General features: G+C 47.9%; 1 protein-coding gene and 1 pseudogene across 2 annotated transcripts in view; both read right to left on the bottom strand.

The window, feature by feature from the left end:
* The window catches only part of Galnt14 (polypeptide N-acetylgalactosaminyltransferase 14), a 202,449-nt gene that overhangs the window by 136,927 nt on the left and 40,040 nt on the right, over positions 1–25,482 (bottom strand). The window contains exon 1 of one of the 2 annotated variants that reach the window (XM_048804587.1): positions 10,087–10,110. The exons of the other annotated variant lie outside the window; for it this stretch is intronic. Within the exon in view, the coding sequence (XP_048660544.1) occupies positions 10,087–10,095 (9 nt within the window). The 5' untranslated portion in view covers positions 10,096–10,110. Of the gene's footprint in view, positions 1–10,086; positions 10,111–25,482 lie in introns of those variants that run through there. 2 annotated transcript variants of the gene reach the window in all.
* On the bottom strand, positions 4,867–6,535 carry LOC107136953 (annotated as a pseudogene).

Genomic DNA, 25,482 nt, shown 5'->3' with positions numbered 1-25,482 from the left:
CAAACATGGTTTACATTTATTCACACCCCAACATTTAGTACTGTGCCTAAAACAAAATGTTCTCAATAGATTCTGGGGAATGGTTTGAAGTCTTGCCAATGGTAACTGAAGTATACTTTTTCCCAGATGGAAAAGACTCGAGAAGACAACTCCATAGGAGGGCACTTTCAAAATGAGGGACATTCTCATCTTGTCCCTGGAAGACAGAGAGACCCTATTTTAAAGGGCAAGAGAAGAGAAAAGGTTCATTAATGGCTCCACTAAAACTTGGAATAGGTGTCATATCCAGACAGGTGGGTGGTGGTTCTTTCCTATCAACTTTTCCTTTTCCTACAAAGATGTGGTGTTGGTGGGAATGGAGACTGAAACACAACTGGTACAGCTGCTCCATTCCTACTGCGTGTGAGGTCACAAATCAAGAGTAAAATAACATCTCTGCCCACACAGCTTTCACCGGCTCCCTAGAGACTCCGGTCACAGGCACAAAAGAGAGAGGAGAATAAGAGGGTCAATTCCTAAAGAATCAGATCTACCAACCACCACCAGGGTCAACCACTCTGATACTCTCCAGGTCTCCTTCAGAGACCCTGCTTCTTCCATGGTGCAGGAAGAAAACTGAAGTGTAGCATGTGTCCCCAACCCTGTTCCCCCCAAACCAGAGGAGTTCTATTTTTAACTGAGTAATATCTAGGAACTAAATGAAACGCAAAGGATTCCACTGGGAATACATTTGAAAATTAATGTGCATTCTCAACCTCTCAGGTCATGCAAGAGCCAAGACTGGATGTGTACATGTCAAAATCTATGCAAAGTACCCTGGCAGAATTGGAGATCAACCTGTTGGATCTGGCCAGACAAGACTACGCCTGTTCATGGGTCCCTAGCCAGATGGACTCGAGCCCCCAGGGCTCACCATCCAACATCAGCATCCGTGTCACTTCTCAGAAATGGCTCTGCTTTAAATAAATATGATGAGGGAAGGGAAGGAGGATGGGGGAAGAAGGACTAAGTGCATTTTTTAAAACTGCATAGCCAGGTCCTCTCCCGGGAATAACTTTTCTTTTGTCTGTATCGATCTTCAGAATAAACAAGGGTGAGGAGGGAGGGGGTAGTGAAAAACCAGGAGCGGTTCACGGTGATCTGTCTCCTTTCCCCCCCTTCGAGGGCGGCAGATTAAGCGCTCAGGCTCTCAGGCTGGCTGAACCTCTGCGGGGAAGAGGAAGGTGAGGGGAAGGAGGAAGGGTGGAAGTTGGACCCCAAAGGAGTTCTCTTTAGATCGGCTCAGAAGACCCCCCCCAGCTCCGGACTCCCAGAGAATCCATGGTGGACGTGTCTACCTGGGCCCATTACTGTTCACACTTGTGTTTTATTATTCTAACTACATGATGCTTTGGCTCCCCAGGGCCCAGAGGGCAGAGCCAGCATCTGATGTTTTACACTTTCCCCAAGCCTCCTCCTTCCTCTCTCCTGCCTCACGAAGCTGAGATGACAGAAAAGCATCGCGGAGCCCAATCTAAATCCCTCCCCAGGATTTCATCACGGTGTGGACTTAGGTGAGTCTTCCACATTGGCTGAGCTCCGTGTTCTGCATTGGAAAAATGGAAAGAAGATTTTTCAGAAGAGTGGAGGGAATGAAGGCAAATCAGATGCAATCGGTCAAATGCTCAGCTCAGTGGCCGGCAAGGAGCAGCAGGCAAGATGCAGGGTTGGGGAGGGCAAGTGAGGACCAGTGGGAGGCCAGGAGAAGGGACCTAGGTAAGCAGAGGCTGCTGCATGCCTGCCAACCCTGCCACTTGACAATGTTCCCTTGGGGTCTCAGATTTATGGGTACCACTCGCCGTATCGTACTGAAAAAATTACGTGTGACCTGAAGCAGGGTGGAAGGAGTCACATTCAAATTTCACTGTGAAGCTTTATGACCTGAAAAAGATGGCAATAACCCCCACTAAGTGTCCGGCAAACCCTGGGCATCCAACAAAGCCTCCCTGGCTGTCCAGGGAGAGTGGAGAGCCAGGCAGGAAGCAGGAGGCAGCCAGGTTTGGGTTTCAGCTCTGCCGTCGCTGTGCTTTGTAACTTAACTACATCCCCACCGAGCAGCCAAAACCTCACCCTGTGGGAAGGCCACAGACATGGTGACTAGCGCAGGACTTCAAGTTTATATTCAAATCCTGACCCATCCTTTCCCTGGCTGTGTGACCTAAAGCAAGTGGCTCAACTTTTCTGAATCACTCATCTTATATCAGTCACAGGGTTGACTTGGGGGAGGAAGGGGTCAATAGCTATGGATGCCCAGGTGAGAGCAGGATACACACACATGAAAGGACCCCTTCCCATGATCCATTTCCCCTTTTTGCCACAGGAAGTTTCCATCCTGCGTGAGCAAACTGTGGGATGCTGTGTCCCAGCCAGCATCTCTGCTGAGCAGATTTTAGGCCCCTGTAGGAGCCAGAGCACCACTGCTGAGGGAGACGGAGGAAGAATTCATAGCACCCTCCGAAGCTGTAATGAGCCCAGGAGCCTGTCAGCAGCCAGAGGCACAAGGCTGGGCTTTGACAGTGGCCATTCCTCACCGGCTCTGCCTGAGGACTCCCTGTGGCTGCAAGGGGGTGCAAGGCGGGAGTGGGGGAGCCTCCAGCCACCTTCAAGGGTCTCAGATTGCTTGTGAAAGAGAAACAAGGGGCTTATTTATGCCAGTCGGACTGAGCAAGCAGGGAGGGGGCCGTGCGGGGAGCCTGTTAGGAGGGCTCCTCCCAGCAGTGTCGACAGGAGCCGGACGTGAAGTACATCTCAGCCCCAACATCATCATCCGGGACCCCAGCGGAAAGATAAAACCGCTGCAAATATTGGTTTCTGTGAAGAGCCATGTGCAGAGCAGTCTGTGGGCTGGGCTGCTGGCATGCCGAGGTGCCGGGCCAGGTGGGCACTCCGGAGACCAGCCACCCCCTTGTCACCAGTCACCAGCCTCCTGGCCTGAGCTGCCCTCCAGGAACACAAAGGAGAAATCTGGTCAGAGTGGGAAGCTGCCCAGGCCACGGAAAACTCAGTTCCCAGTTCGAGTCAGGCCCATGTTCCCCACGCACAGCCCGGGGTGCGTGGACCCCAGCTCTCTGTCATCTTGGCAATGACCGTGACACGGTGGACCTATGATGCCTCTGTCTCCGCTCAGGAGCTTTCTCTTTGCCCCACAGTCCTGGCACCTTCATCCCTGGATGGCTGTGTTATCTGTGTCACCTCTGCCTGGTCTAGCTCCTTGCCCTTCTGGTTGTGGTGTTTGGTATGTCACATGGGAGAGGACAGGGTGAGCGGGACACAGGAGATGCCCTTCAAACCTCTCATTCTGTGCGGTGGGAACCGCCTGCCTCCCAGCCTCACAGGGAGTCCAGGAAGGAGGCCCAAGTCTCCATGGGGTCAAAGAGGGTGAGAGTCCTGACGCCCCAGGGAGGCCCCAAGAGGCCGGAACATCACCATGGGTCTGGAGGTACAGGGACAGGAGATGGGCTTGCGGGTGGAGTCCCCAGGAATTTACAGATGCAAATGTCTCCTTAAGTATCCTCCTTGGAGAAGAGTGGAGACAGACAGACCCCACACTCACGAAGGATCCACACGCAGATGGCTCGTTCTTCTGTGAAATGGCAGGATCCCCAGCTCTGCCCCAGTGTCTCTGTCACCGAGGCTGCACTTCACACCTGAGTTTACCCGGCTTCAAAGACAGGAGCCCCTATCTCTGTGGCTAAGGGAAGACTAAGGAGCCTGAGTCTACTTGGGTAAACTCCTTTCCCTGGACACAGAGCTCTGCTTTCACTACCACAGGCTCACTTAAAAATTCTCATTCAAATTCATGAAATGGGCTTGTGTCGCCCCATTTTTCAGACAAGGATTAAGGCTTGGAGGACTCAGTGATAGGCCCAGTGTCACTCAGTGGCTAAGGCAAATCAGGAAGTGTGGGCATACACCGTGTTGCTGCTCCCATGATCTGAGACCGGGAGAGAAGAAGGCAGACAGGCTGCAGGTGTGAATCTGCTTTCTGGAATTCTGAAATCTGCTTTCTTCCTGTGAGTGTTGATGTGCCCAAACCAAAGCTCAGGCATTTCCATTCCCAGCTTCCAGATGGGTCCTCATCCTGTCCCAATGCCCTGCCCAGAAAGAGACTCCAAGTCCAAAAGTAGAAACTAATCAGGACCCTGGGGCCAGCCAGGAAAGCTTCTGAGGAAAGACAAAGTCTACATACAAGAGACATTCCGTTCTACCTTCCAGGCTCCAACCTCCAAAGTATCCAAACCAGACAGAGGACAGGAGTGATGTTCCTGAACACGTAGGCGAGCGCAACCACAGGGTCCCTGACGATACTGCATCATTCACTTATGGTGGAAGTAACCCAACTGCCCATCAACCAGTGAATGATAAGTAGAATAACCCTACGATGGACCATTCTTTGCCCGTAAAAATGAGTAAAGTGCTGACTCATGCTACAACATGGGTGAGCCTCAAAAACATGGGAAGTGAGAGAAGCCAGTCAAAGGCCGCATACTTCGTTTATACGAAAGGTCTAGATTCTAAAAGAGGCAAACTACGGAGACAGAAAGCAGATTAGTGGTTGCCAGGAGCTGGTAGGGGGCTGGGGCACAAGTGTTAATGGTGCAGGATTTCTCCTGGGGGGACCAGGATATTCTACAATGAGATTATGGTGAGAGTTGTATGACCTGTGAAAACACAGAAACCACGGATCTGTGCATTTTATATGGGTGGATCTGATGGTATGTAAGTTCTATGTCAATAAAGCAATTTTTAAAAAAAAAATCAGGACCATGCATTGTCTTTGCCTTCCTTTCTGGAATGGGACAATGAGAAGGTCAATGTGTCAGAAACTGCATTAAATGTTCTCATTTATTTATAAGGCCAATCACAGAAGGTGACAAGGACTGTGTTTATATTGGAGTGTATTATCCAGAGACATGTGAGGTGGCCCAAACCTGCCCTCTGGTCCTTATAGCCATCATTTATCACATCCCAGTTACATACTAAGCACTTTGTTATATCCCCTCATTTAGTCTTTTATTTTTTTTCCAGTCAGTGTAAAGGAAACTTTATTGAGGTCCCAAGGCCATATATGGGGCTTGGGCAGGAGGCCACCTTTTGGGGAAAGGAGCTAGCAGAGGGGCTTTGCTTGACCTTCTTCTTGGGGCGGAGGTTGGTGTGGCCACACTTCTTGTGGCAGCTAACAGCATGGGGTGCAGGCATGCGTGGCACCTGCAATGGATGATCCTGTCGCAGTTGTACTTCCGGGCAAGCTGGCGCAGGAAAGGCTCAATGATGCGCCCTTGCATGTGAAGCACCAAGTGGACTTTCTGGATGTTGTGATCTGAGAAAGTGCAGCCACCTCCGGCTGTTTGTTTGCCTGCAAATATCAGACGCAGCTGGTCAGGGGGGATGCCCTCCTTGTCTTGAATATGGGCTTGGCCATTCTCGAAAGTGTCACTGGGCTCAACTTCAAGGGTGATGCTCTTGCCCACCAGGGTCTTCACAAAGATCTGCTATATCTCTGCATTGGCTGCTCGGGAGCCTTGTAGAAGAGAAAGAGTTCCCCGCATGTATTCTTCACAGTGGCCCTGTGAAGCAAATGCTCTTACTGCGCCCCTTTACAAATGAGGAAATGGCCACACCTGTGCAGCAACACCTGGCCGGGGGACAGGAAGGCAGTGAGCATTGACACTGGGATCTGAGCGCAAGCAAGACTGTCTTCAGAGCCCTCCCCCCTCCCCCTACCCAGGGGGAGCTCACTTGAGGCCATCCAGGGTCACAGCTCCCAGCACAGCAGGGCCTGAGCTTCCTGGAAACTGACACCCAGCAGGAAGAAAAAGCTAAACTCACAATAGGGAAACATCTTTTTCTTCTGGAAAGGCCCTGGGCAACGGCGAGATGGATTTCTTTTTAAATGACTGTCCACGGTGGTGTGTGTGATAGCTCCTTGGTTTTATCTAATCCTGCTCAGTCCACGTTCCTGCTGTCGTTTGTCTCCCACATCCCAATGGGGTGATGGACTGTCCTGCCCAGTGAGGAGCAGGCACGGTGACAGGGAGGAGAGATGTCCAAGGCTGGCCCAACCCCAGGTGAGGAAAAGGAGAACAGCTCAATCCACCAGCAGCAAGGCCACAGTCCTCCCTCCGTCCATCCGCCCCTCCCTCCTGAATCCCTCCACGCATCCTCCAGGCACCTCCAGGAGGCAAGAGATGAGACTGTCGGTCACCACCTGAGTGAAGTCCCAGGAAACCCTGCCACCCCATGGCAGGACACACAGTGGAGTCCCAAGGCCAAGGCCTTTTTCCAGGGGCTGAGTCAGGCTGCTCCACCACCCATTCATTCCCCAGGTGTCTGTTATAAAGTCAGGCTTCCTAAAAGGAGCCCAGAAACAAACCTGCAAGATCAGTTCAGCGTTACAAAGGGGGCCATGTAGGCTCCAGCGATCCTTTACAAGGAACCTAGAAATAGCAACACCGTCCAGGCCTTGCCCAGGTGGCCTGTCCTCCATCACACACATGTTCGTGAGCCTTAGGTGAGCCCCTGCCTGGAAAGGAATCTTCTTCCATGTGTCCATTTTACCTTGAATTCAAACAAGCTTGCAGCTAGACTCCCAAATCCCTGTGACTCATCCATTTCCTACCAGCCTGGAAAACGCTCTGCAGCAATTTATCAGTGTGCAAGAGAAGAGGCAGCTGACAGCCACGAGCCAGTGCCACCGAAACAAACAAGAGCGACGCTGGGAACCACACTTCTCATTTTAATTTGAAATCCTACATCCTGAAGTCTGGATTTTTTTTCCAGGTTATATCCGTGTATAGTCGAATGCCCCAATCGTTGAGTCCATGGATGCAAGACCTTTTGTACAATTGCAAAAATGCAAATTTGGAAGTTTGGGTAATTAGATGTTTAAAGGATGCAGAGAGGCTGGCCCTACTCAGGCATGAGCACTGTGCTTGTGCGAGCAGGAAGGGCCACGTGTCCTTATTAGCAGAAAGGTACAGGGCTTCCTGGAACTTGGAAAAATTAAAGTAAGACCAGGGTCAACCAAAGAGAGGCCCATCATCAGTCCCAGTTCTCCCCAGACTTGAACTTTTCCAGCTAGTTCTTGAACAAAGCCCAGAGGACAATGAACAGCCAGTGGCTTCGAGGACAGCAATGTGGATTTGAACTCAAAGGTGAAAATAGAGAAAATTGTTCAGAAAATGGTGTCAAATAACATCTTTTCCTTGATTACAGAGGGTCCAGCTGCCTCCCCACCCCAACCCACCCCAGGAAGAAGGGCATCATGCAGCCAGATCCAACGTGGCCCAGGCTCTGAAGCTTTTGACACTGTGTGTCTCTGGCCTGCCCTCCTGCCTTACCAGATTATCTGGCTCACCTGCTCCCAGGAATCTGCCAGCCAAGGTTTCCAAGCTGCTTCTCAACCCCTCCTTATCTGAGCCTCCTTCCTCTCTCCCACTGTCCTCTGAATCTTGACAGCTCCTTGTTCCTTCAGACCCTGAAGTGGGTTTCTGAGCTCTGGGGCTACTTGTTCCAAAATCACTAAGCACTTCAAGACAGTAGAGGAGCATGAAAAGAGCAGGGCCTGTGGCATTTCCGGCTGCACAGCCAAGATGCTGGCCTCCCTGGGCCTGGAGAGGCTGGCTCCACCACCACTGGTTAGGACGGTGCCCAGGGACAAAGAGACTGTGGAGGAATCGGCTACATGTGGGAGAAAGATGAGAGAACGAGGAAGACCAGAAAGGGGAGCAGATAGAGGCGCAGGGAAGAACACAGAAGGATATGCAAAGTTGGAGCCGAGGAAGAGCACGGTGGGTGTTAGGTTGACACACCAGCAGTCACCCACCCCTGCCGCAGGGTCAAAGGAGGGACAGGTGGCACTGGGCCTGGAGGGAGCTCCTGCGAGACAGCTTTGCATTACTGTGACCAAAACATCTGAGAAAAACAACTTAGAGGAGGAAAGGTTTATTTTGGTTCACAGTTTCAGAGATTCAGTCCATGGCCGACTGGCTCCATTCCTCTGAGCCTGAGAGGGCAGGAAGAACATCATGGCAGAAGGGTGGTGCAGAAAAGCTGCTCAGCTTAAGGAAGCCAGGAAGCTGAGAGAGAGACGAACAGACAGAGACAGAGAGACAGAGACACAGAGGAAGGTAGGGAAAAAGGGACCGAGGACAACATATGGTCCCCCAGAACACACCTCCAGCAACTACCAACCATGCCCCCACCTGCCTATAGTCTCCATACCTCCCAGTGGTCCAATCAAATTATTACTCTATCAACTGGTTTAATCCACTGATGAAGTCAGACCCCTCGTGATCCAATCACTTTCCCAAAGCCCCACCTCTGGAAATTGCTGCCTTCAACTCATGAGCCTTTGGGGAATATTCCAGATTCAAACCATAACAAATCTCTTCCTCTTCCACCCTCCCAGGCACCTTCCTCCACCTTGGTTATTTTACTTACACACACACACACACACACACACACACCCCAGATATAATTCTCCTCACTCCCTTCATGTTTTCTTTCTTTCTGTTTGCTCCGTCCTTGCTGTCTTCTCTCTGTGTCATCCTCATCTCCTCCGGCCTCCTGGCTTCTCTCTCTTCATCCTCTCCTTCTTTCCTTATCATTTCACAACTCTTGGCTTTGGTTTGCTTATAAAATTCTGCCTTTCTCACTTCTCCCTACTGGACCCACAGTCTTACAGACTGGGACTCCTGGAGCCAAAGGAGACCCAGAGGATATTTGGTCCCAAGACAAATATGACCCATATATATGTCCCTCCAACAGGAACCTTCATCTTGATGGAAAGAAACACAGTAACCTCTCCCTTCCCCACAGCCCTCTAGATAGGGTGATGGGGAGGGAAGCTCAGCACACTAGGACCCCATGCCGAGATGCACCCAACGGGGTAGCTTAGACCACCAGACTCCCAGCCAGTGCTCCTGCCACCACCACACATGGCTTCTCTGCCCCACACTGGGCTTGCTAATTGCCTACCTGTGCCTTACTCCAGCCCTATGTTCTCTACACACAATGATAATTTGGCTTTTGCTTTTAAACAGTTGAGTCCTAGGTACCTGGAAGAAGATAAAGGTAAGGGAAATACCAAAGTTCATGGGAAATACCAGAAACTACAGGGACAGGCAATCTTTGCAGGGAAAACTCCACCCCCAACTGTTTGAGTGATGTCAATAAGTGGTCACTCAAGGTCAGTGTTTGAAGACTTCGGATCTGAAATAAAACAGCCCTGGTTCCCCATGCTAACCAGCTGTGAGCTCTTGGGCAAGATGTGCACACACTCCAGGGCCCAGGGTCCCTCTCTGCAAAATAGGAATATTTACAGGACTCACTCCATGGGGTTTTATGAGGTATAAATAACATGAGAACTTTGCCCCAAGCCTGGCAGATTTTATGGGCTCAAAACATGTGAGTTATAAACATGATATTTAAGTAAATATAAAATGTGCTGCAGGCCAAGTGCAAGCAGGTATCATTCTAGGCATGGGGGACGCATCGTGACCAAGAAAATCAGCAATGACTTTGGCCTCATGGAGCTTGCCTTCTAAAGGAGAGACATAAATAAATTACTTCCCCTATGAAGAAAAATAAATCAAGGCAGAGAGGAAGGAGAGAGCATGTGGGTGCAAGGGAAAGTGCCTCTGCATAAAGTGAAATGAGAATCAAACACACAGCTCCCTGGAGGTGGAACAACTGCAAAGATCCTGGGGCACAACATGGTATGAGTTCAAGGACCAACCCGGGCTGGCAGGGCCGGTGCAGGGGGAGGGAAGGAAAGTCCAGAAAGACATGAGGTTGGAGGTGAAGCAGCTTAGGTCCTGGAGGCCTGGATGAGGGATGCATTTTATTTTAAGGTGACAAATTATCGTGGGAGGGTCATAAGCTAGGGTTTGACCTGCTTCCCATTTTAAAGCATCATTGGTCTCTGTGGGCAAAAGACAGAAGGGCCACTAGTGAAACCACTAGGACAAGCCAGGGGAGCGATGGTAGTGGCTTACCAAGATTTTCCAACACCTCACACGGTCCTCGACCTGGCTGGCTACTTACCCACTGCATTCTATTTGGGCCAGAGTTCTCTGTGCATAATAATCATCAACTGGATTTGACACTGCCAATAGCTGTCTGGGAGCTGGGGACCTGGAAGAGGTCAATGTGGATGAGCAATGACCCTGAAGTGCAAGGGAATTAGATAATAGAGGGCTGGAGGTCACTGCAGGAGACAACACAGGTCTAAAGTACCAACACAGCTGACAGTGCCAACCAGAGACCACGGCCTGCAGTCAGCCCCCATCTAACTCTCAGCTGCATGACCTTGGAGAAGTCACTTGACCTCCACACCTTAGCTTCCTCATCTGTAAAATGGAGCTAACAAGGACCAGGGGCAGGGAACATTTGTGACAGTATACGTGAAGAACTGGGCACACATCAGGGATTCCTTTGACTGTCCCCATGTATCTTCCACATGCAAATGTGTCTCACACATCTTTTGAGCTTCCCCCCACTTAGAAGCCTTTCCTAAAAGGTCAGAAACAATCTCCGGTCCCAGAGACCAGGGGTTTAAAAAGTGTTTCTTAACTGATGCAGAACGTGAGTCACAGCTGGATATCACAGTGCTTCCGAGAAGCAGAGAGGAGCGTGTCAGGAGGGCTTCTGCTGGCCTGCACCCAACCCTGAGAGTGACAGCATGTTTACAAGAGCTATTAGGGGCTGCTGCTCCTTGTACGCTTTCAGGATGATGTACTCCACCAGGACTGGCAAGCCACTCCTTTTCCTTTCACTGTTGAATTGATAATTTAATCACAAATATTCCATTTGAATAGCATGATTTCATTTCAAGGCAGACAGGAAGTTCAAAGCACACAGTTAAGAAGACCCTTCCTCCACACTGGGCTCTGCATTCTGGCAGGTTCTGCAGACATATGCATGAATTTGGGAGAGAGATTTTTCTGAAGCCCCTTAGAAACAATTCTCACAGCTGTGGGACTCGCTAAGAGCTGAGTCCACATCTAGTTTAGCAGAGAATTCTCCAAGCCTAGTATCAAGTCTGACACTCACTTCACCAATCCTCCCACCCAGACAGAATCTGTCTTACCCACAGCAGATCCAGGTCAACAACAGCCCTGGAATTCACTGTGCACAAAGAACAGCTGGAAGAGCCAGAGAAGAGTATTGGGTAGGGGGAGGCAGGGATGTGATGCTTCCCAAATTCTTAGAGAGTCTCAATAAGTCTACCTCTTATTGAGCACCCATTATAGCCAGGCATCATGTTGTAGGGGTGGAGAAATATTCCCTCTATCCTTTGAGAGCTTAACAGTCGAGTGTACAAAATAAACCAACAGTAGGCAGATTAACAGGAGAAAAAGCATACTAGTGCCTCCTGTGCCCAGGGGGATCACATGAAGGAAAAAGTGAACACTCAAAGCCCATTGAGGTCTAGAAGTCCCTAGATCTCTTCATAGAAGAAGGAAAGGAGAAATAGGCAACGGAGGGGGGAGTAAATGGTGTGGAAAAAGATAAATGAGCTCTCAGAAGAAAGGGTGAGAGCCTGGGACAACAGCTACCTGGGCATGCTGTCAATCCAAGTGGCCTCTCCTGAGATACTGTTACCCTGCCCAAGTGGACAAAATTCCCTGGGAGGCGCGTCTCTCCACTGGTTTCTCTGGAGGATCCATCTTCCAGCAGATAAGGGGAGTGCAGAGTGAGCTTCTGCCTGCGTCTGCTGTTCCTCCAATGCCCTGGTTCAAAACAATCAGCATACAAAGTGTCCTGTTCTGAGATGGCACTTCCTGGACTCCTGGAGCACAATGCAATCCTTCTAACAGGATTTCAAGGTCTATTTTTATGAGCCACATTCTCTGTATGTGAGAAATGGAACTCAACGTTCACTGATTGGCCCAGAAGCCTAGGGCTCCTAAGTGACAGACAAGGATGCCAATCCATGCTCTCCTTCCACAGTGCCACACTTCAGAGCCCACTCTGCTCCTGTGAATGCTGTCTCCACTCCTCCTATTAGCCCCCGCCCCATCCTGAGGAGATCCCCTTTTGGGAGCGGCCCACTGATCAGCAAACAGGGGGTAGAGTCCCAGAAAGATAAGGTATAGAAAGAGGTCACCAACATCTCTGTGATGAGCACAGCTGAAACATGAGTAAAAATGCAAAAGGAACACTACCTGGGGGGCGGTGCACACATATTTACATACACATTATTTAGTGGTCTCAAGAAACTCATCATCTATCTGAGAAAATCGGAAACTGAATAATGCAATAATACTGTCTTACTGATTTAGACAATAAGAGCCATAGGTAGGACATGGCACGATTTATCATCCAAACAGGAATGCTTTTATGAATGAAAAAGAGGCCCTGCTCTGGGATAACAGGTGCAAACTAAGACTAGCCAGGATGGACAGGGAGGTCAGGTCACTGCAGCTAGAAAGTCACAGTCCCAGCCATCGTCACACACGTTCCTTTCAAGCTTCCTACCAAGTGCTGGGTTTTACACAATGCTACCCTATCCCTGTGACAACAGCACGAATTGTAGAATTTTCAGGAAAGATTAATGGTTACTGCTGTTTTTTGTATTAATGAGTCTTATAACTGCAACTTTTATTGGATGTCACAGAAAATGTGCTAAGATATTACAAACATCATCTCCCTTGACACTCACAATGACAAGAGACTGGCATTACTAGACCCATTTTACAGGTGAGGAACCTGGGTACAGAGTTGGGCTAAGTGAGATGCCCAAGGTCATGAAAGTTGAGTATTCAAAGGATGATCCGGTTATTAAAGAACCTCATTTAATTGCAAGCCAATAGGTCTTCCCATGGTTTCTTTTCAGCACTAGTTCTTGAGAAGTTCATGAAATCTAACACAATCCCTTTTCCCACCAGTTGGATCTGATCTTAGACCTTTCACAGTTCAGCTGGGGCCGTATTATGGACACAATGCCTTTATTTTATTTATTTATTTATTTTTATGTGGTGCTGAGGATCAAACCCACGGCCTCACACATGCTAGGTGAGCACTCCACCACTGAGCCACAGCCCCAGCCCCCTGTCTCGCTCTTTAACTCTGTCCTTCTTTTCCTTTTGATCATCTCAGGAAATATTTCCTCCTCTCTAAACATTTCTTTCCCCATCTCCATTCCTGTTACCAAAATCCAAAGATACTAATCTTGTCTGATAAGTCCAAGACTTCCATTAGCAAACGAAAGCTTACTTTGTCAAATAAAATTTAAAGTAAAAAAGAAACAGTGACATCATCCAATAATGACATTGAAAATGCCCTGGAGACCCTTTTTCAGAATCCCCCAGATCTTTACTTCCCTCCTTATTGGTCTGCAATCGAGCCTCCTTTTCTCTGAGCAGCGGCAGCACATACACACTCCTCCACCATTCGGGGCTCCATTCCACAGTCAGGGGAGCTGCAGCCCTTCCTGTTTTCCGGCATCTGTGCACAGCTTTCCAGTTACGGTCAAGGTTAACGGGCAGTTTGGGGCTGTCTGAGGCACCTGATCAAGATTTATCATGTAGCGTCCAGGGGCAAGTGTACACCGGGTGACAAAGGGGGCTGCGGAGCCTGACCCTGTGCAAGAGAGAGACCAGGGCAGGCCAGGAGCTGGGAGCGATGGAAGAAGATGCTGGGTACATTGCTGTGTGCCAGAGGTGAACGGGCAGGAGGGACAGTTGAAGGGGCAGGGTGATCTTGAGAAAAGACTGGCTTCAGTGGAGACAGTGCTGGTTGTGAAATGAGGAGGCTGGAAAAAAGCCCAGGACCAATTACATTCATTAGTCAACAGGGACAACAGCAGAAAAGCATCAGGCTTAAGCTCCGGCAGGGAAAGTTCAGGCTCATTAGGAGGAGAAAACGCGCACGGTAATTTAGATCCTCCTGGACAACTTTCGGGGCTTCAGCAAGGCTGGGAAAATGTTAATTAGATTTGATAACCTTAGACAATCCTAACTTCACCTGGTCAGGCCCCGCCCCCAACTTAATCAGCCTTTTCCTTATTAAGGGAACATAGATTGATAAGAAAACCCCATTGTTTCAAAGGTTACCAGAAAATTGTGTCCCGAGTTAAAGACAGCTAAGTGGCTTTAGAATAGAGGACCTAAGTCTGAATTTCTCATCAAAGCAGTTCTAGGTGGATTCGGGAAAGGTCTCTCTTCCCACCAGTTGGATCTGATCCATTAGTCCCACTCACCCTGTGCTGAGCAGGGCTGTTGGGAGCTCTCCTGGCGTCAGCCCTGCAGGAGAGCCAGAGCAGACAGCTCTCAGGACCACATGGAGCATCAGGGCACAGAAGTGGTGGGACCCCAGGAAAGTAGAGGAGCCATCAGCATCAGAGAATGTCAGGGGCTAAGAAGGAGGCAAGGGAGGACACAGGCAGAGCAAAGTAGGGCTCCTGGTCAGCCAGCCACATTGGCTCCAGAGCAGGGTGCAGACTATTTTCAATTCTAGAAAATAAAGGAGTAAGACATGGAGATGTGTGCAATGATATTTGGCTCAGATGACCACTCCTTTGGGACACTAGCAGTGTGAACCAAATGCCATCACCCAGGCTCCACATCAGGAGGAAAGACAGATGGACAGGAAGAGATTCTCCTGATTAGAAAGTCACACTCTGAGGGATGATAGCTTCTGGGTGAGGCTCCCATTGACCAGCAAAGTGATGGCATCCTGCAAGAGCACCCTACGGCTTCTTCATCCACACAGGGTCCCACAGCACCAAAAAGGTCTCCACCCTGGGCACATTTTTTGTCATTTAGCCCCTATCATGGCTGCTCCCTCGTGGCGGTCACCCCTGGAGGTCGAGCCCTCTTAGTGCACCCAGGAAAATCTGGGGTGGGCCCTGCTCCAACCTCCAGCCATCCTGGTTTTGACTAGTCCCCTGCAACCTGGTGCCTTCCCAGGTTGGCTTAAGCAAGCATAAACCCTGCAAGTGTCAGGATGCCCACTCAAATGGCAGCAATAGTGTGAATTAATGAGAACAATGCAAAACCAGAGCTGATGAAAAGAAGATTTTTTTTAATGAAAAGGACACAAAAAAGCAGACTATGCAGGGAAAAAATTAACTTGAGTGGGTCTGGATACTTAAAAAGTGGACTATGTTATTCAGTTCCTCCAGGTCAGCAGTGGGAAACCAAACAGAACACATTACTCTGAATAATAGGGAGATCAGGATTGTCAGGTAAAATGCAAGACACGAGGTCATGTTTGAATTTTAGATAAACATTAATTTTTAATATAAGTATATCCTAAATATGACAGGAGACATACTTATATTTTTTAAAAAAACAATTCACTGTCTAAAATTCAAATTTAACTGGACTTACTCTATTTTCATTTGCTAAATATGCATTCTTACTGGAGAGCTATGTGGTGTCCACTCCACCATGACTCTAAATGCAGCTCTGCAAAGTCCAGCAAAGGTCAGCCATAGATGAACAATAAACATGAGGTGGGTGTATGAAAAACATTTTTTAAAAAAATAATTACTTTGCAGGGAGGAAGAAAAGAAGGAGAAATGACCCAAATCCAAGAATGATTTATTCCAAGAAACATCCCATTCTGGGAGTCTCAGAGGGCATGGTTCTCATCTCAGGCTTTGTGACTTGTTCAAGCCACTTAATTTTTATGTTAAAGAGTTCATTTGAAGATGGGACTAGAAATGCCTGTGTTCTTTCCTACCCTGTGTTAGGATTCCCTGCCCTTTACAGTCCATGAAGGGAATTAAACAAAGTTTATCTGTTCTCTAAGTCCTAGGAAAACAAAACCAGGGGCACCCTAATAAACTTGAAAGATGATGGCTCCCCAGCAGGTAGAGAGGTGGTCCTGTACTAAGATAAGTCATGGTTGACGCCAGAAGCTGGCTCAGACAATTCTTTAGATTCTTTGGACCTCTCAAGGCGTAAGGGTCCCTCCCAACACTACGGCTGATGTAACAAAAGAAGTGTGCCCTTCCATGATACCACCCTACCTAAGATCAGACCTGATGCCAAATGTTTGGTTTATTGTGAAAAGACTTTTTGAAAACAAAATCCAACTAACTGATCCCAGTGAAGAAAATTTTGTTTCAGATATGTTAAGGATCAGTTAATCACAGAAGATACTGATAAGGCTTTACGAGGTTACACCAATCAGCTGACAGAGGTCAAGAACATTGGATTTGCAACAATGATTAAGACAAATGTCAAGTTTGTAATTATAGCTATTTCTTCTCCACATGTAGAAAGAAGAGTACTGTAATTCTGCCTAAACTTAAAATTTGTTTTCTACAAGTAGAAAAGCTTCCCTTTCATTTCTAACATGTAAATAAGCAGCATGGAAAGATAAAGACTGGGTTAACTCCAAAATACACTAGTACGAGTGTTTGGGGTTGGATCTGCCTGAAACAGTCTAATTTATCTCAGCAAAAACACATTTTTACATTTACAGCAAAAAATAGTTAAACATTCAAAAGTGCACATGCTTATTTTGTTGGGAAAATTATACACATTTGTTTGATTAGCTTTGGTAAATAAAATAACCAAGTCATCACTCACGACTCAGACGTGGCTGCAAAATTGATTCAACGAAATGTCAAAATAAATCACAGCTTAAAAATGCATGGTATGTAACTTCTAAAAATGAAAACCACATCTATCTCTGTCAGAGTTGTGAAGCCTGTGCATTAAAATTATATCAAAAACGAATGCATTTTTGAAGGGAGAGTATTGATTTAATCGACTCTTCCTGACTAGGGATTCAAATCATGATTTGAATCAATTTGATTTTAATCGAGCCCACCCTATCCAAAAGTCACTTAGACATGTCTTTGGAGTGCAAGGTGTTATTCTCAGTGGTCTGTCTTCAAGTTATAAAATGCTCAAACGGATACGGAAAGGGTTGTGTTCCCCATGTCACCTTAACAGGGTAGGGAGCAAAGGCTTCTACAAACTTGGACCAACTACAGACAATCCTGCTAAGGCCACCCAAGCACCAATTATAATTAAAAAGAGACTGGCCAACTGTCCCAACGATGCCAAGACCTGGGCTCAAGCAAAGTCCTGGATGGTCAGGAGGCTGCAGACGGTCCCAGCAACAGAGAAGAAGAAAGCTTCCTGATGGATAGAGAATGCATAAAAGTAGGTTAGGCTGCGGGCAGCAGGCGGGGTCAAGGGTCATGGGATTCAGAGAACAGGTGTGAAGGCCAAGGCTCAGTGATAGGAGTTCAAACTCAGCACTTCAGGCTCTTTCAGAATTCTGGGATGAAAGAAATCAGGAACAAGGCTGGCCTCAGTCACCAGGGATTGTAACAGTCAATGGGTCACCGTCCAAGAAAGGCTGAAAGTCAGAGACCTGGACAAAGCAGAGGCTTGAAGAAAACCAGTTTATAGAACCAGAATAAGATTTGGGCAACCCCAGCAGGAGGCTGGAAGCATGAACTTGGAGTTCAGGGAAACAGAACCATGCAAGAGTTGATCAGGTGAGTTAACTGGATCCTCTCTGCCTTCTCGGAGCTACTTCAGGAAAATTTAAGTGTGTGGCCTATGAGAGGTGTCATTTTTAGAAGGAGGAGGAAGAGGCAGAGGAGGAAGAAGATGAAATAACAATGCTGTTCTCTGCTACAGTAAAACTCTGTCCAGTATTCCCAGGATTGAGGGGCTTCCCAGGATAAGGGACATTCACTGGTATAGGAAAAGGCAGGCTACCCCAATGGTTGCCTGTTCTATCCCTGACTGCACCCAGCTTGACCACAGAGCATGGGGTGGGACAGAACCTGCAGAGGCCTAAGTGTCTTTGGCTGTGGGGATTAGCAGCAGCGAGAGGCTGAGAGCCAGGTACCACATCTCCCTGGGGGTAAAGCTGAGAGCTCTCCTATGAAGATCATGGTCCGGCTTTTCCCTTCAAGGCACCAGCTAACGGGAACGTAGTGAATCGATGATGGTTAACCAGCTGCTTGGTCGAATCATTTCCTGGCGTCAGTTCCAGTTAAAGAAAACAGAACTGGGGTCAGAGGAGGGTGAGGAAGCAGGGTCCTCTGCACTGCGGGCCACTGAGCTGCCACTGAGCTGCCACTGATTCCCTCAGCCTTCTCCCAGTCCTAAGCCCTACCCAGCCCCTCACTATGTGAGCCTGGCACAAGGTGGGCACTTGGTCCGTGTGCACCACATCTGAATAAGCTAAGAGGTGGGCAGGGATGATCAGTTCCTGCCCACATGTGACACAGTACCTCCTAGGCACATTCCTGTGGAGAGGCGAGACCCTAGCTAGGAATTACCACCACAGAGTCACAGTTCACAGGCAGGTTCTACTTCCCCCAGCTACGATCCAGCTCTTACCCCCATGTCACCTGAGGACCTGGCAGTCACACAACCTTAAGCCTACACCTCACACTGCTGGGGAAGCTTGATATGGTGAAAGCCAGGAGCACCAGAGAATTCTTGGTGCAAGGCTGGGTGGTCGAGGAAACTACAGGGCATGTCATGGTTCCTGCAGAGATTTAAGGACAGATTTAGGAACGTGATTTCTAGTTGTCACTTGTATATAGCAACGTAGAAGAAGAGCAGTGAATTCAGCTCTTGGTGTGCTGGTTGAAAACCTGTCGGGACGTGGAGTGGGAACAGGCACTGCACTGATGGCCGATGCTGGAAACAGGACCCCAAGGGCCAGGGGAAGAGTCTTCCTGAGCCAGCTGTCCAGTGTGACGTGTAAAGCCTGCAGCTGAGGTGTCCAGCTCCTCCATGGTTATAAAGGGCTCCAACACCCTGATCTAATGCTCGACTCACCTAGGTCACAGGATGGGCGACATCCTTGGAAATGATGCTGAGCTGAAGCATGAAGGAGAAACATGGGTCTGGACACCACACACAAGACACAGAGGACTGGAATAAAGGCTCTGTTCCTTGGTAAGTGTGTAGATTTGATCAAGTCACTTAACCTTCCAGAACCTCGGTCTCCATCTATAACCTGGCTAAGCCACAGCTTGTGTGAGTTTTAAAGATAACATGTGCTATACTGTGTCCTGTACAGTTACAGTGCCATGCTCAACACATGAGAAACATCATTCAAGCCAATATTTGCTCACCCACCAGAACCGCAAGGTGATGCAGAGAAAGGAAATAAAGTGACTTCTAATGAGCAAGGTACACAAAGGCTCTCCCGCTCCCTACTAATGGCATGTAACCATGCCAGACTAATTTGTCTAACTCGGAATCTGACACTAAGCCTCCATTCCTCACTTCCCTCATCTTGCAGACATCCAGGAAGGGGTTCAGGATCTCCTCAGCACTTTGACTATCAAGAACACCAGGGGCACCCCAGGGCCGGCAGGACAATGACAAGGGGTCCCAGAGAGAGGAAGGAGCTGGTGCCCAAATGTGATTGAGGGGTCTCAAAAATATGCTCCCAAAATGGCCACAGAAGAGTTCAAATCCAAGTCAAGAGGCAGTGAGGGAAGCTTTAGCCACAGGAAAGCACACTGCCACGGGCAAGGGGCACACAGGGTAAGGAGGGGAAGTAAGTTTTTGCTGCATTCTGGCCTGGGCACTGATCTACTTGGTGCCATAGAGCCCAGGACAACCCAACACCAACTTCAGCCACCTCAGTCACGGTGTTCATAGGAGGGGGCTCATTAGAAGTCACTCTATTTCCTTTCTCTGCATCACAGTGACCTGTCGGCTCCTCTGTGCCTTTTTGATGCTTCTCCAACTAAGATGCTCAGTTCCTGCCCACATGTGACATCTGCTCTGCCACTGTCACTCCCACGGGCCATCAGGCCTTCATTCTGTCCCAGGATCTCTGAACGAGGGCCACAGTTTATTCCAGGCTATGCCTTGGTTTATAGGCACAGAGACAGTAAGCCTTCCCTCTGCTCTTGCCCTAAGAAGTCATGTCCTTTAACCACTCAAGGATATAGGACTACAGCCAGGGACCTTCCTGCTGAGCAGTCCCCTACAGAGCAGCTTCAAGGCCAGGCTCTTCATCACCCAAGCATCTAGCTTCCTAATGCTCTGACCATTCCCCCAGACCTTCCACAGTTGAAGAATGTGATCTTGAGCAAGTAACTATCTCTCTGGGTCTCAGCTTTTGCCACTGTCAAGACAGGAATCCAACTGCATTAGCAGTGTTTCAACCTTTGAGTAAGAAAGAAAAATAACCCATGTAAGAGTATAGTTTTACATATGTTAACTGAGAAAACACATGAAGATTAAAAGGCACTATGAATTTAGTAGCACCTTCAAATGAATCTGTCCTTTGTTTCACACTATCATACGGACGGTAGTAGAATAGTGGTCACCCCTTACCTGCAGTTTCACTTTCTACAATTTCAGTTACCTGGGTTAATTGTGATCTGAAAACATTCAGTGGAAATTTTCACCAAAAAAAAAAAAAAATTCCTAAAACTTCACTTGTGCACTGCTCTGTACAGCATCATGAAGTCTTGGGCCATTGTGCTCCATCCCCCCAGGAAGCAATTCCCCCTCTGTGCAGTGTAAACACAGGATGTATGCTATCCACCTGGGAGTCACTTAGCTCTCTCAGATATCAGATTGACTATCAAGGTGCTGCAGTGCCTGAGTTCAAGTAACCCTTCTTTTAGTTAAAATAACAACAGGGCACAACAGCAGTCATGATGGCAATTCAGATATGCCAAAGAAAAGACATAACGTGTTTTCTTTAAGTGAAAAAATCTCAATAACATACTGAGGTTACTAAGATCTATTTGAGTTGTTGTTGTTAATCTCTTACCATACCTAGTTTATAAATTAAACTTTAGCACACATATGTGTGTATGTATAGGAAAACCAGAGTGTGTGTGTCTGTGTGCATGTGTATTTGAGGTTTCAGGTACCCAGTGGGGTCTTAAAACATACCCCATGTGGATAAGAGGGGACTAGTGTATCCATATGAGTGAGATGTATTATTCCATTCTCCTAAGGGATAATTGGGACACAATGGACTCTTGGATCCGAGGTAATAATTCCACAATCCCCTCTGGGTTCACTTCGGGCTGGAAAACTAGACAACCTCCAAAGGTCATTAATTTCAACAAAGATTTACGAAAAACATGCTAGGAGGGGCACATTCTAGTTAAAGAGACAGATAAAATCCAAGAGAATGAAGAAGAGAATACTCAACTAAGGTGCCTGGCAAAAACCCAGGAGAAATGAGGCAGCATGGGGAACGTGGCCTCCTTTGGACAGAACGGTCAATGAAGCCTTCTCTGGGGTGGTGCTCTATGACCATACCACCTGGAAGATGACAAGCCACCAGCCATGGGAGGAGAGGGTGGCAGGGAGAAGGAGGAAAAAGCTTTCCAGGCAGAAGAAACAAGTCCCACAACGGCCCTGAGGCAGTGCCAGTGTGCTCTGTGGAAGGACCTTTATGGATGGCGATGGGTTCAGGAAGAGGACAAATTGTAACAGGGAAAAAACAGCTGCAATTCTGTTGGGCTGTAGCAAGTTTGAGGAGTATGCGTGACATCCAAGTGGAAATGCTGAGACCGTTGAACAAGAGGCTAAAATTCAGAGGTGACTGTGGTAGGGACATGCACTTGGGAGTCCTCAACGTTGAGAAGAAGTCCTCAACGTTCAGACTTGGTGAGAAGCAAGGGACCTAGGGGAAGAAGGAGGAGGACCTCTGGACCAAGTCCTTAGAATCAGCTCTACTGAGCTGAAGGAGAAGAGGATAAACCAGGAAAGAGACTGGGAACAGCAGTCAGGGCAGGAGGAGGAACACCAGGGCCTGGTGACGTCATAAAACCCACAAGAGAAAGGAATTCAAGGCGGGGGTGTGAGGAATGTTACTGAGATGGAGGAGGCAAGATGAGGATGGACACACATCCACTGGGTTTGGCAATCTGGATAATTCGTAGACTGAGCGTCTGTGTTCCTGAAATTCTTGTGTTGAAACCTAACCCCTATGCAATGGTGTTAGGAGGTGAGGACTTTGGCAGGTTATCAGTCACAAGAGTGGAGCCCTCATAAAGGGGATTAGTGCCCTTATAAAAGAGGCCCCAGAGACCTCCTGTGACACACACACTCTGGTTATAGTGAGAATGGGCCCTCACAGACACCAGATCTGCTGGTGCCTTGATCTTGGACTTCCTAGCTCCATACATTTCTGCTGTTTGTAGGTCACCCAGTCTATGGTGTTCTGTTATAGCATCCTGTAAGGAAAAGAGGGGCCTTGCGTCATTGGAGCAGAAACAACTGCAATAGGATGGAGAGAGCTTGACAAGTGAGAAATTGGGGACACCATGTGAAGGCAATCCCTTCTAGGAATGGGCGGGCTCTCAAGAGAAGCAGAAAATAGAGGCTTTCAGTGGAAGAACACAGTAGATGGGTCTTAAGCACGTACACTCTCTCCCTCGAGCTCCACAGGACGAGTATATCTCCTACCCACTGATATTGGGTGTGGCTCAGTAACTTGATAAGGCTAATGGGATGCACAGACATGCCTGACCAAGGGTTTAAAATTGCTTGCCTGACCTCCTGTGTTCCTGCCCTTCTCCACAAGAAGAACAGAACTTGGGCAGACTCTAAATGAAAGAGGTTGAGCAATACATAAAACCAACAGCTTAAATATGTGGAACCCTGCCCAAATCTCACATAGCTATGGCAGAAAAGAACTGCTTGATGTATGCTACTGAGAAGCTGTGGTTATTTGTTATGCGGCATCATTGTGGACACAGCTGACTGACACAAGGAGAAACACACAGTGAGGTAGGGCTATTTTTAGCCTAGGTGACACTAGATTGTTTGTATACTAATGGGAACGGTGTGCTGAAACAAGAGAGGACTCTGATGCCTGAGAAAGGGGAGAGAGCTTGGAAGGTCAATGCCCATGAGAAGATCAAAGGAGAATGAGACCCTGAGTACAAGGCGAAGGGTTTGGCTTTGGATAAGAGGAGGGGTGCATACTTCATCCAAACCAGGAGGGAAAAGGTGAGTGTAGATGCCACAAAGTCTAAAGGTTTGCTGAAGGAAAAATGAGTGGGTCAGATCCCAATGAGCGAAGTCAGATCTTCCACAGAGAGTATCTTTATCAGTGGTGAGCAGATATCTTGTTGCCTGCTGTTTGCCTTTTCTTAAATGCTTTCTAATTTTCTCTGCTTATCTAAATTCTAAGCCTTCCTTTTCCTGGAAAGCCTATCCTCACTACTCCAGCCTGCCAGGACCCTCCCTCTTCCTACAGCATTTTTCACTTCCTCCGCAGTCCAACGTTTGACGAGCACTTCTCCGTGTTTGATGTAGGATTAAGCATCCCTTCCCGTCGGCTGGACTTGAGCTTGAGGAGACATGGGAGGCACGTCGTTTGCTTCTGCAGAGTGCCCCACAATACCAATGACATGGTGGTGGCCCCGCTGAGGGGACTTAATAATTATTTGTTAACTGACTCAAGAAGAAAAAGTATTCGTCACCGTTTCCTTTTACAGGAGAGTGTCGGCTTGGACCAAAACAAATCAGGCGAGACCAGCTGTTAAGAGTTAGCCACCAGAACAATTGTTTCTGGAGACAGACATATTTTTTGGTTTGGGGTTATTTTTTTTTTCTCACTTCTTATGCCAATTCCCCTGAAGCCTGATCCGTTTTCTTTTCTTGACTGCTTCAAAAATTCTTTTCATCAATCCCGCCTTGGACATACTGACATCTTCCCTGGAAAAGCAGAAGGGTTATTTTCCAGATGTTGTTTAATGCCACTGCTCAAAGGGCTTTCTGTTTTATTTTTAATGAAACAAAAAGCACCCTATCTGACAGGTGATGCGAGGGAGACTATATTTCATGCAAGGGGTCCCAGAAATAACAAGCAGCTGGTATGCTCACTCCATCCCAACTATGTGGACTTATTTATGCCTGAGAGAGCAAAAGAAGCATCCTCACAGGGGCCCTGTCAGGCTGAGTCAAGTGGGCCTCAGAAACTCAGCCTGACAGTTTCAGAAGGTCCTGGGCCACCATCTTTAATACCCACTGAAGTTCTAGGTGGAGGAAATGGGACTGGTCCCAATAATGCTGTTGCCTGACAACAGGGACATAGCAGGCACATTAGTATAAGCAGGCGAAGGTACCCATTCCTCTATGCCCTCAAGGGCTCTAATCCACCCCCCACCAAGTTTCCAACATTTCCAGACACCAGATTTTTCAAACCGACTCATCCCTCATTTCCAGATTACCTTCCAATCCACAATGAGGTTGAGTGAGGGTCTCGTCTTCTGAGCTTCTGGTCACAGCCTATTCTTCCCTTCCATCCAAGTGCAGCCAATGCCTTTAGGACTTTCTCCCATTGTTTTCTGGGCTCCCTGAGGCTGGGCTGTGTCTTAGTCACTGAATTCTTCATACACTCACCCCAGTAAATGGTTCTAGACCAACAGCATAGGTAGCCAGCACACTTGACCCACCTGGGAGACCCTAGTTCTGTCCAAATTGTGGAGCCTCATCTTTCAAGGATGTTATCGGCTGTGAAGAGAACTTCAAAATATCTACCTTGGAAGTGTTATGAGGATGGGATTAGAAAACATGTTTTATTCCCTGGCAGGTGTTTTGCAAATATAAGTCAATGCTGATTCAGACCTAAGTTTTTCAGATCATATGACCTCTCCCTAAAGTTCAGTTCACATTGTAAATACAGCCTCTGACCTCTTCTCTAGAGGGAAAGGTTTCCAAACTTCAGCAGTGGTGCTTTAGGTATGGCAGAAGGAATTATGTTTGTTTGGACTAGAGCAGATGCTCAGGGCCCTTAATTACAAAGACTGGCCAGGGGTCAGTGCACTATGGCCACCACCCAAATCCTATCCACCACCTACGATGTACAGCAGGTGAGCTGAGAGAAGTTTTAACATTTTAAAATGTTTGGGAAAATCAAAAGAATATTTGAAATTCAAATTACAATGTCCACAAACAAAGCTTTAGAGAACACAGCCACACCAGCTCCTTCACAGTACCTGAGGCTACCTTGGTGCTAAGCAGTTGCAGCAGAGACCACATGACCTGAAAAGGCACTACTAACTGGTTCTTTAATGAAAAAGAAGATGACAACTTCTAATATTGACCATATCTCCACCTGCCCCAATACTCTTCCTAGAAAAGAACCTAGACTGAATCAGGATTTGATTCTGAGAATTCCTCTTTAAGAGAGTGTCTCGGTCTGTTGAGGCTGCTACACCAGAATACCATAAACTTGGAGGCTCATAAACAACAGAAATGTGTTTCACACAATTCCAGAGTCTGAGAAGTGCAGGCTCACTTCCTGGTTCATAGGCAGCCCTCTTCTCACTATGACACCCCCATGATAGAAGGCACAAGGGAGCCCTTGGGGGCTTCTCTTATAAAGGCACTAATCCATTCACGAGAGCTTCACCCCTCAGGACCTAATCATCTCCCCAAATCTGCATCTCCCAACACCATCACATTGGGGATTGGGATTTCAACATAGGAGTTGGGTGTACAGGGGAGTGGG

The sequence above is a fragment of the Marmota marmota genome, unplaced genomic scaffold, assembly GCF_001458135.2.
Source record: "Marmota marmota marmota unplaced genomic scaffold, marMar, whole genome shotgun sequence".
NCBI lineage: Eukaryota > Metazoa > Chordata > Mammalia > Rodentia > Sciuridae > Marmota > Marmota marmota.
The sequence above is the reverse complement of the archived record's forward strand: the minus strand, read 5'-3'. Positions and strand labels throughout refer to the sequence as shown.